Genomic DNA, 13,088 nt, shown 5'->3' on the forward strand with positions numbered 1-13,088 from the left:
GTACTTGAAGACATTCTTGACATGAACACAGCCTGGAATATTTAGAAGTAAAACAAGTTGGCTTTCTCTGTTTAATAAGTTGATATACATATTCACTATTGTTATATTTCCATGAATAGAGTGTTTATTTTTCTTCCCAGATGATTTTTATTTTTATTTTAGCAATCTTTTATCTATAATCACACCAGAAATGATCCCTTGAAGTATGATCTTATAATCACACCAAAGAGACAGTGCTTATTCAGTGACAATATCAGGAAGAACATAAAACATTTACAAAAGGCAAGCAAAAATGGAGTATAAAACTGTTCTATGAATATTCAACTTTTTGAGAATTGGAAATAATCATCTACCGTTATTATTTTCTTAAATAATATGAAAAATAAATAAATGATCATGTTTATATAATTTCTTATAATATAATTAAGATGCAGTAAGCTATTAACCTATTATTATTATCTCGATCAACAATTTAAATTATATTTAATAATTTTCTTTTAAGTCTTAAAACTGCTATGAATTTAAATTTAAACTTCTACAGATAATTACTTACATAAAAATAATGTATCATTCTTTTTATGTAAATAATTATGCATAAAAATAATTACATTGAAGCAATCATTCTTTTAAAAATGTCTTTTATTTTATACAATAAAACAGGAAAAAAAAACTTTTTATGTAAACACTTTATTTATTCAGAGTATTCAGTTGCATAGACAAAACAATGTATTATCTGATATGCAACATTTTAAAGCAAATGATTATTTCATAAAAACCAAGTTAAGACCTGGTTAACACAATCATTTTTTTTTGGTGATAAGTAAATATCAAATATGATCTAGATGTGATTTATAATATGATATTTTTTACATGTCACTGCTCAATAACATTTTGTATAAACATTTTCTATGGGATGATTAAGTGTTTTTTTTATGAAAACGGGTGCTTGGTTTTTTAATATGATTTAAACATAAAAAAAAATTATAGTTTTATAAAATGGCAATGAAAAATGTTATTTTTTCCGTTGGAATAAATATGCTCTATGCAAGATGAAGTCTACATTAACCAATAAAATGAATATGTTATCATCTGAAAAAACAAATGCACAAAAAATGGTGACAAATACTATCTTTCTTTAGTATTGGTCGTAGTCCACTTCTTATGACGTTCAACACTCATACATACATATACAAGTAAGTATCTATACTTTGTACAACCGTTATTGTTATCACACGAGGTCCAGATGGCTGGATTCGTATTTATAGATCATATACCTACAATATAAAATTATATATTGTTATTCAAATGCAAAATGATAGTAATGTTTTTATTTTACAAACCTAAGTATTTTGTCTTTCTGCAGAAACTTCACTACTTGACTTATCTTCCAAACAAGATTCTTCTGATTTATCTGTTTGTTCCGAAGTTTTTTCTGTGTTGTTTTCTGATAGCTTCTTTGTATTATTTTCAGAAGGTTTCTTTGTATTACTTTCTATGGCATCTGAAGAGTTAACTTCTTTTGTCTCTTCTTCCTTTTTTTTATCAACTTGAGAGCTATCTCCATCTTGTGATTTAGAAGTATTAGCTTCTGATGTTTGGTTATTTGTATTTGTATCTACAGTTGTACCATTCACTAAATAAAATAGAATTTTTATAAACAAATTCTTAATCTTATTATAGAGCAAAGAATTTATCATCATACTAACATGCAACTTCTTCAGCACCATCTTGTTTTGTAACTGATTTGTTAACTTTCTTTACTTCTTTTTCAGGAAGCTATTAAACAAATAACTATATCAATATCTATAATAAATTTAAAGAATGTATAAATTATAATCTAAAACAGAAATTCACATACTGGAGAGAAGGATTCTGTGTCACCAATGAGAAAAGCTGATTTGAATTTATGATACAGATATTCTGCCTTTTGCCTTATAACTTCACTATTTTTGAATTTGCGACACTGAAATAAAATTTTAAAACTTTAGGTTTTAATCTTTTAAAAAGTTTAATTAATTAGTTTGTAATCCTAATCATTAATAATAATTTAATTTAAACTGCTAAACTAATTAATAAATACTTTTCTTATTGTCTGAACAATGTCTGGTTCTTTCTTTAGTATAACTTGTGTAATGGGTAATCGATCTAATTCATTCATTGCTCCCATACAACGATCTACATCCTACATATAGAATAAATGTAAATGTTTTTTGAAGATTAATATTAATATTAATTTAATATTAATCGTATCAAATTTTCTTCATGCAACATAAAAAAAAAACTGTTAAAAAAGTTATAATTTAAATTTTTCTTGGATTGTTAGGCCCCAAAAACTTTTTGCTGAGGATCTCAAAATTATAATTAGTCAACTGCTACAGGAAAGATTAAGAATAAAGAAAATCTCAGCAGGAGCAATTCCTCTCTCCTGACATTCTTTATTTTTCTTTGTTTTTTTTTAAAATAATTTTATAAGGTATTTTTATAAGCTTAAATTTATTTTAATACTCGTTATACTGAACTAAAACAATAGTTAGCGTGCAATCATATGACCCCTCTATTTTTAAGATGTATGCAGAGTATTTAGAACATACCACATTTTATAGGTTATAGTTTTTGATTCTTTTTTACACATTTATGATTTAATTCTCACATAAATGAAGATAGTAGAAACAAATAGTATTAGTAGTACTACTGTATAAGGATGATGATTTTAGTGGATCAATTGACTGGTTAGTTGATCTGAATTGTACTTGTATATGTACTTGAAGACATTCTTGACATGAACACAGCCTGGAATATTTAGAAGTAAAACAAGTTGGCTTTCTCTGTTTAATAAGTTGATATACATATTCACTATTGTTATATTTCCATGAATAGAGTGTTTATTTTTCTTCCCAGATGATTTTTATTTTTATTTTAGCAATCTTTTATCTATAATCACACCAGAAATGATCCCTTGAAGTATGATCTTATAATCACACCAAAGAGACAGTGCTTATTCAGTGACAATATCAGGAAGAACACAAAACATTTACAAAAGGCAAGCAAAAATGGAGTATAAAACTGTTCTATGAATATTCAACTTTTTGAGAATTGGAAATAATCATCTACCGTTATTATTTTCTTAAATAATATGAAAAATAAATAAATGATCATGTTTATATAATTTCTTATAATATAATTAAGATGCAGTAAGCTATTAACCTATTATTATTATCTCGATCAACAATTTAAATTATATTTAATAATTTTCTTTTAAGTCTTAAAACTGCTATGAATTTAAATTTAAACTTCTACAGATAATTACTTACATAAAAATAATGTATCATTCTTTTTATGTAAATAATTATGCATAAAAATAATTACATTGAAGCAATCATTCTTTTAAAAATGTCTTTTATTTTATACAATAAAACAGGAAAAAAAAACTTTTTATGTAAACACTTTATTTATTCAGAGTATTCAGTTGCATAGACAAAACAATGTATTATCTGATATGCAACATTTTAAAGCAAATGATTATTTCATAAAAACCAAGTTAAGACCTGGTTAACACAATCATTTTTTTTTGGTGATAAGTAAATATCAAATATGATCTAGATGTGATTTATAATATGATATTTTTTACATGTCACTGCTCAATAACATTTTGTATAAACATTTTCTATGGGATGATTAAGTGTTTTTTTTATGAAAACGGGTGCTTGGTTTTTTAATATGATTTAAACATAAAAAAAAATTATAGTTTTATAAAATGGCAATGAAAAATGTTATTTTTTCCGTTGGAATAAATATGCTCTATGCAAGATGAAGTCTACATTAACCAATAAAATGAATATGTTATCATCTGAAAAAACAAATGCACAAAAAATGGTGACAAATACTATCTTTCTTTAGTATTGGTCGTAGTCCACTTCTTATGACGTTCAACACTCATACATACATATACAAGTAAGTATCTATACTTTGTACAACCGTTATTGTTATCACACGAGGTCCAGATGGCTGGATTCGTATTTATAGATCATATACCTACAATATAAAATTATATATTGTTATTCAAATGCAAAATGATAGTAATGTTTTTATTTTACAAACCTAAGTATTTTGTCTTTCTGCAGAAACTTCACTACTTGACTTATCTTCCAAACAAGATTCTTCTGATTTATCTGTTTGTTCCGAAGTTTTTTCTGTGTTGTTTTCTGATAGCTTCTTTGTATTATTTTCAGAAGGTTTCTTTGTATTACTTTCTATGGCATCTGAAGAGTTAACTTCTTTTGTCTCTTCTTCCTTTTTTTTATCAACTTGAGAGCTATCTCCATCTTGTGATTTAGAAGTATTAGCTTCTGATGTTTGGTTATTTGTATTTGTATCTACAGTTGTACCATTCACTAAATAAAATAGAATTTTTATAAACAAATTCTTAATCTTATTATAGAGCAAAGAATTTATCATCATACTAACANTATTCTTAATGTGTGTATAAAAGTGACATACTATATGAAAAAACACAAACTGGCATATTTGGTGCAACATTTTGTTTCAATGGTGGTAGTGAGTGTTAACATCCTTGCTCAGGTGACAATATGGAAATAAAATGTGCCTAAAACAGAAGAGCTGAACTCAGTGAACACTTATACTTAAAAGATTCTGTCCTTTTTATCTACTGAATAACATTAATCAACACAAAAGACGGAGATTAAAACAGGATAATATCCAATAAACACTTTATTAAATGAATACGCTAAAATATTCTATATGAAACTTATTCTTTTAATACAGGCATACCTCGACTTACGTCGTTTCGAGTTACGTCATTCCCGATTATACGTCGTTTGTCAAAAAAGTATATGGAAAAATATAAATCGAGTTTAAGTCATTTTATTCGACTTTACGTCCGCCCGCCACAAATATTGAAGTCGTAATATCACTAGAAAAACGTTTAAAGCACATAAAATCATATTAAAATATATACGAGTATGTTCTGTATTTACAGTACACGCATTCGTAAATTTAGAATACTTTTTTCTGTACTATATTAAAAACTAAAATTTATTTGTTTATAAGCTTAAAATAGAGTTTTATTAACCATATATTATTAAAAATGCATTAATAAATAAAATACAGAACAGGGAATAATAATTTATGGTTTAGCGTAGTGACAAGTAGATTCGGAGACAAGTAAATTCGACTTACGTCGTTTTCCTGGAACCAATTAACGACGTAAGGCGAGGTATACCTGTATTTCATTTATATATTTCAAATCTGTGTTTCTCAACTTTTTCTCATCATGGACCAGTAAAATTACAAAATATTTTACATGAACCAGTCATTATATGTGACTATGAATTATTCTTATTTATTATGCTTAAATATGCTTATCTATGGCATATTACGATGTACATAACAAAATATGTACAGTAACTATAAATTACCATTTATGTCACTCATAATCAACTGTGCCAGCATCAGTATGGACAAATATTTTCTGTGGACTGGTGAAAGTTTTTAGAGGATTGGCACCAGTCCATGGTTTGGTAATTGAAAAACACTGGGTTAAACCAATATTTCAGAAGGGCAAATATTAGTTATAATATATAACTAAACTATTATATTTAATTTTTGAACAAGCTAAGAATTGGACTTTTTATCCACTATAGATTCTGATCTTCAATAAAAGTGGCTATTTTAGTTTTCTATATATACAGGGTTGTCTCAGTTAAACGTTTCAGAACTTCTAAGAGGGATAGGCTGCATCCCAATGCCTCGGAATCATATAGCAATGCAGAGTCGGAAATGCTTACCTGAAGCGGTGATGTACACAGAAACATCATAAAGAAGACAACCGTAAGTGAATATTCATTTTAATAATATATGTACAAAAACAAAAGAAACATGTGTCAAAGAAAGTGTTCGAAGTTTCTTCCACTGACTGCAACGCAGACCTCACATCCACAGCACATGGAATTCTGAACATTCTGGAATAATCCAGGCTCATCTCAAATTTCTCCAGCAGCTACAGCAATTCTTGCAACCAGCTCCTCAGCATTGTCAATGGAGGTGTCGTAAACCAGTGTTTTCATATGCTCCCAGAAATAAAAATCAAGACATAATAGGTCTGGTGACCAAGCAGGCCAACGCATGGAACCACCACATCCGATCCACTGTTGGCCAAATGAAATGTCTACAACGCCATCTACCGCGTCAGGAAAGCATCTCTGACCCCACATTGCTATATGATTCCGAGTCGTTGGGATGCACCCTACCCCTCTTAGAAGTTTCGAAACGTTTAACTGAGACACCCTGTAAATGTTTATCAACATAAATGAAAAGTTCATTATTGTATTCATATACAACACTAGCCACAAACTTTACAGAAAATGCTAATATGCATTGTAAATAAAATGTATTAAATTCATTCATGGCTATACAAATATCATTCTAGCAATAATGAATTTATGAATATACAGTAGAACCCACTTATTGTAATCACTTTGGGTCTTGTTTATTTTGATGATAACATTAAACAAAAAAATAGCTGTTTATTATCAAACAATACTACAATTAGAGAAAATTCTGGTTTTATTGTGTACTGTACATTAAAAAATGTATAATTTTAAGATTCATTAATTATTATTATTAATAAATAGTAATTCATAGAGTGTTGTTTGCATGCTGTTTTTTGCAATAGCTTTAACAGCTAGTATATAATTGAATAAAGAAATGAGAGTGATATAAACTACTGTAATATAAGCAAATAATGGCTAAAACAATTAATGCTTAATATTTAAAGTACTGATTAAGACTGATAATGATAACTAATAACAAAGGCAATATACATCTCATCTACTTTTTCTTAATTTTCAGTATTCAATAAATTTTTTAATTAAAGCTTGAAATTTGGCAACTGATATAATTAGTTTATAAAATAACATGTAAAATGGACATAATGTGAGCTATTAGCCAATGGAATTATAATTTAAATGACAAATTGGGATGATATTGAAGGTAATAAGATGGAAAAAATGAGTTTTGGAATAGTTGAAAGTGTGAATAAGATGCAATTTGGAATGATATTCAATTTTCTACATTTTTAATGATGAAAATATTTTATTGTGATGCCCTTTTCATTATTAATTGGATAGCACAGATGATACAAAATTTTTAAAAAGAGATAAGACAGTTTGGAATGGTTCAATTCAACTGATAGTGATTAAGTGTTATAAGCCACATATTGAAGCTGATAGTGTGAAAAGACAGCTTAAAAAGTCTAGTTACCTGAAGATAACAAAAACAAACTCTAATTACAATAAGCACATTTTATAAGTTTATTTTAATTTGCATGCACAACAATCTACAACAATATCTACATCAACAAATTACAACAATATCTGTAATTACAATAAACAGATTCTACTATATCTGGTATGAAACTGAATGTATAATATCAATATTTCATCATTTACAAATTTTATTCTAAATCAGTTAAAATCTTGAATAATGTATGACAAACACATTTATTAAATCCATCTAGATTCGATCTAGATGAATTTAATAAATGTACTTTTCATAGTTTATTTTCATTACCAAATTCCCTGACTATTGATCAATCTAAGGTATATTCTGAATTCAATTTTTACTTGATTTGTACTTTTTTTTTATTCTGTATGTCTACTTTGTTTTTTATATTCCAATAATTAGCTATAAAAATTCTCATAATTTTACTGATTATCAATTATAGTAAATTATATATGGATTCTCAAAATTATTATTTAGCTAAACTAATGATTTTGTTGTGATACTATCCTTCTTATAAAGAAAAATCAGTAAAAATACTTGAATAGAAGATTTTATCAGGTAATTGGGTTCTCAGGAGTGATTTTAATGCTTGTATTAACGATTTATTTGCTACAAATTATAATGGTAACAGCATTAAAATTTTAAGTGTTCAATGTATTAAAATCAATTTGTTCAAATTTGAATTGTTCATCACCATCTAGGAGAATGATAAATTTATGTATTTTTCTCACTCTGTTTTGTAATTTTTCAACAGAATTTTGATTAAGAAATCTTAATTAATGAAGTACATCCAAACCAGAAGGAAAGATGTGAAACCCCAAGGACGGCATTGGGAAACCACTTTGGTATTCTCCCAGCATTTGTCATTATGAATGTGTTATGAAAAAGGATGCCAAAACAATCTGACTAATTAGATCTATTGTTTTAATACCTGTTTTTAGGAAAATATTTAATTTAATGTTGCAAACAGATTTAAAGAATAAATAATAGATATAATTGAAAACCAAGTAATCATTTTCATTCTCTGAAAATTTAGGTGTAAAAAGATGCATTATTCCAGTTACTCTTGATTATATAAATATGATTAATGACAAAGAAGTATAAAATATAAAACACACACAACATACATTTTTAGAGAAAAAAATATATATTTTCTCTAAAAGTATATGTTCTAAAACACCAAAAAAATCTCATTGACAAAAAACAGACATTTTGCGGCACCAACACATCATCTTTGGATATAGGTTATATATAAATTAATGAAATTGTTTAATTATATTACTCCAATTTTATTTTTAAAACATTTTCACCTTACTATTTTTGATGTAAGGATTCGTTATTCTCATTGGTCATTTAAATGATATTTTTATATAAAATTTAAACTGTTCACTATCCTATTGTAAAGTTTCTATCAAATGCATTTGAAAATAAAGAAATCCAAAACTAACTTGTGCAAGGGGGAAAAAATCACAAATTATCCAATATTAAAGCCATTCTAATTTTATTTAAAATCATATGTGGCAAGCATATAATTTAAGCTACCTACAAGGTGTTCTTTCTAAGTAGCAATAGTTATTGCCAATTGTATATCAAAAATATATGATTATCAAATAGTTTACGCAAGAAAATCTTCTCTTAATTTCATATAGTATTTCTATTTTGAAGGTAACTGTAGAAGTTAAAGTGAATGCATGAGAGAAAACAATAAATTTCTCACTAATAAAAATATTAAAAAATACAAATTCAAAAACATTAAAAGAATTTAAATTACAGACTCATTCCTCATCAATACAATTTATTCCATTCTGAACTATCAAAATAATCACTAACACACAATATTTATTATACATTGTAGGTCTAATAATACATAAGAAACATAATAGCAATTTGCTTATAAATATCAAATTATTAAATATTTGAAATACTTTCTATGATTTCATAAATAAATATGCCTTTTTAATTAAATAAATGTCATTGACAAAAGTTAATGGATGGTTTTTATCTTACATTTTAATTTTTCAATTTTTTCTCGCTTTTTCTTTTCGTATTTTTCTTTTTTCATCCTTTCTTTTTCCTCCTCTTTTTCTGCTCTAAAATATTAGAAAGGAAACAGTAATTATTGCAGTGAATATAATAACCTAGTTGTAATATTTATTATTTTCCAAATATTTTGTCAAATAACTTCTATGGCTAAACTTACATTTTACGTTGAAGTTTCTCCATTGAACTCTCTTTCATAGAACTTTCATTTCGAACAGTCTAAATGGTTTAATGATAGTTTTTTTATTTTCAATTTCTTTAAATATCTTTTTTCTCATTGCAGTTAAAAATTATTTTTACTTACATCTTTATTTTTCTTCACATCATCTTGATTATCCTCTTTTTTATTTTTTTCTTCTGGTTTTATTTGAGGTGTAGAATGATGTTTGCTTTTACCACTGCTATGCTTTTCCTCTTTTTTTTTTGACTTTTTATGATCTGAACTTTCATCTGATTTTTTATCTTTGCTTATTTTTTTCTGTTGGTCTTTCTGTTGTAAAATTTTTCCTTTATCTTTTTGATGTGAAGATATAACAATGGTGGAATGATTCTGAAACAATATCAAAATTGAACAAATTAGTACAATCAACAGTTATAAATATCATTAAAAAAATTATTAATCAAAATAATTAACCTTCTCTGTCTTCTTTTTATCTAATTCAGAATCAGAACTAGAACTTAGAGCTTTTTCTGAACTACTACTAGAATACTTCTTTTTTGATTTTGATTTCTTTACTTTATCCAATTTCATTTTCTTCTTCTTATGTTTGTCCTGCAAAATAAAAAAAATAAAATAAAATAAAATGCAGAAGATAAATATTTCTAAATAAAATAATTTTTACTTTCAAATATATATTAAACCACATTATTGGTTGAATGCATTTTCTTCAGTACACTTCACTATAGAGATCAGTGGTGTGATTTAGTTAAAACTATTATGATATGTAACACATAAAAACAGTATATTTTGACAATACTATTCAAAAAACATGCTATTTTGAAACAAGGACAGTCCAATAACATGTACACCAACCTGATACATTAGTATTACCAAATTATCTGCCAGATTACTTATCAGGCTATATTAAAATTAATTAATAAGCAGTCAGTACTGTAACCAGTATGGCTATATCTAAATTAATCAATTAATAGTTATGGAAGTAAAGACATTAATGCAAATTCAGATATTTACTCTACATTTGCATTACTGAACCTTTCTCATAGGTTTACCGTGTATTTTATTTTTGGCCAACACATATGAGAATCCTTGTTTTTATACTGGACAACATTACTCTGTGATTAATTTATGATTGTTTTACTTTTGATTACCTTTCTTTCTTTTTTCTTTTCAAATTCTGAGTCAGATGAACTAGATACTTCTGAATCGCTGGTACCATAAGAACTGCTGACACTGCTGTCACCACTACTACTAGCCTTGCTTCGACTTTTAGATTTTTTTATTTTATCTAATTTAATTTTCTTAGATTCTTTCCTCTTTTTCCTCTCTTTCTGTTTTTGTTTATCCTTAAATAAAAAAAAATTACAAAATTAGTTTTAAAAAATTCTAATATATAAAAATCAATCCATTTCACTTTCTTTTGTTATAATTAAGATTACGTTGGCTTTAAAAAAAGCATGCTTACTTTAAAACAAAATGCTTGCTAATTTCAAACCTATTTAGTTAATCTCCATTCTCAAGTTTTATGAATAAAAGTACTCAACATAAAAAAAATATAACTGATGTCTAGTGCTGAATATCATTACCCATTTTTGTACTGGGTATATCTGGGTACCAGATACAGAGATATTACTCAGATACCCATACTTATGGGTACCTATTTTGAAAGATTAAGTGTACATGAAAAATCATGAACAAACAAAATTATATAATTATAATAAATTTCTATTAATGCATTCTTTAAATATGTTTTTTCTCATTAATTCTTCTTTTTAATGATTTATTATTTTCAATCAGTTTGTAAAATCAAACTTTTTACAATTAAAATTAATAACTAGAAAAATATTTTTTGGAATCTACTTCAAGGTATAAAATACAATATTTTATTACATAAAAATAATTTTCCTTGTTATAAAGTATAACCATAAAATTAGCTTTGAAAAATAGGAAAAAAAGCAATATTTTCATTTATTATTTAGTAATAAATCCTGCTGTTAGTCACTGAAGTATAAATTGATTTTTTGGTCTAAAATTGTCCTTTAATAATTTTTCTGAACTTATTAAAATACAGTAAAACTCCATTATCCAAGGTCGTACCTTTTTCAGACAAAACTGAAATACACTACTTTTCTTATAATGTAATTTGTAAAAGAAAGTTTAAAATGATAACATGTATTACAAATAATCTGTTTCTGTTACCTTTTATGATTTAAGTTCAATGTGAAACAAACCATTCATATTAAAATGTAACTAAATAATACACATTTTTATTCTTAGAACTATTGTATGTGTCAGCTAGACAATAAATTATGTAAAAATTGTTGTTCTTAAATATGATTACGTTCAATAAAGTGTACTATAATCTGTTACAAAGCTATAAATTTATTAAATTGTCCCTTAATAAACTTTCAAAATTTTATAAAATATTAACAAAAACTTGAAAAAAAATTTAACACCTGCCCTCAAATTGAAGGTGTGAAGGTTAATTGTGAACAGCTCAGAAGGAATTAAAATACCGTACTTCAAAAAAAATTTTGCCGACGTTAGACTGTGCACTCTCAAATTTATGATATTACATAATTAACGTTTTAAGACCTCAAAAGTCATGTAATAACATAAAGTTTCCAAAGCGCAACAAGAGAAAGATGTTATGGGCATCTCAATTTAAACATTAATTAATCATTAATTAAATTAATGAAGTAACATGTGAAAGCTTAGCATTACAAAAATATCATTGCCCATAACAGCAGAAAAAGTGAGAAATAATGATATATCATCGAAATACTTGAGAAAAGTGACTAATTTAAAAATAGTGAGAATAGTAATCCGTTCTGACCTGCATTTTTTTTATCATGACAATCAAAATTCTCACTAAAATAAAAACTGAAAAATGATCAATGATATTATTTAAATTACAATTATTCATCATTTTTTGCCCTTTGCTTTCATTTATAGACTAATCCATTAATACCGGTGCTCAAAATTAAAGAAGGATTTGAAAAGAGTTAAATCATTTCAAATTTTTTTAAAATCAATATTCAGTTATTAGAAGTATAGCCAAATGTTTCCCAAATTCATAATTTTGTCTAATGTATCATTTTGAAAATCACAAGATGTTTTAAAATGTAAATATGGCTATTAGTATTAAAGTATAATATATCAAACTGTTCTTCTTGCCTTCTGCAGCCCAAGTCCAGCATCTCACATCCCTATCCTCGTATGTTGTAATTTATTTGAAATTCCTTATATAAACAATATTAGTTTTATATATGTTACCGGCCAAACTAGTTTAGCATAGGACAATCTAGTTTGGCCTAAATACTTTAGGCTTAACTAGTTTGTCCTAGGCCGAACTGATTTAGAATTATTATTTAAGTCAGGCCTGGCCAACCTAAATTTTTTCACGGGCCACTTTGATCAAGTGTAGCATTACAATGGGCCACAATTTAGGCAAACATGTTTTTAAAAAAGTTAAACAAATACAAAATAAATAAGATTTCATTGTTATGCCAAGAGTTCATACACGCACTTGCACATTATAACAATGACACATGCAAATTTTCATTTATTT

The 13,088-nt window shown here is 26.3% G+C and overlaps 1 protein-coding gene and 1 long non-coding RNA gene across 2 annotated transcripts; both read right to left on the reverse strand.

Moving 5' to 3' along the window:
• Window positions 1–624: 624 nt before the first annotated feature.
• On the reverse strand, window positions 625–10,863 carry LOC111615422 (PC4 and SFRS1-interacting protein-like; the record flags this gene model as incomplete). The annotated part of the gene is made up of 11 exons (XM_023356838.1): window positions 625–1,274; window positions 1,341–1,633; window positions 1,707–1,776; window positions 1,859–1,963; window positions 2,081–2,182; window positions 4,126–4,391; window positions 9,307–9,389; window positions 9,500–9,558; window positions 9,644–9,889; window positions 9,974–10,111; window positions 10,669–10,863. Coding segments are annotated over 10 exons (1,557 nt in total), but the record flags the coding sequence as incomplete, so codon positions are not given.
• On the reverse strand, window positions 3,383–4,410 carry LOC111615424. Its single transcript, XR_002755075.1, has 2 exons — window positions 4,099–4,410; window positions 3,383–4,032 (listed from the first exon to the last, which is right to left on the reverse strand). It is a non-coding gene; the product is annotated as an uncharacterized LOC111615424 (long non-coding RNA).
• Window positions 10,864–13,088: the final 2,225 nt, after the last annotated feature.

Source organism: Centruroides sculpturatus, unplaced genomic scaffold (assembly GCF_000671375.1).
Source record: "Centruroides sculpturatus isolate CEXI.00-Female unplaced genomic scaffold, Cexi_2.0 scaffold2525, whole genome shotgun sequence".
Lineage (NCBI taxonomy): Eukaryota > Metazoa > Arthropoda > Arachnida > Scorpiones > Buthidae > Centruroides > Centruroides sculpturatus.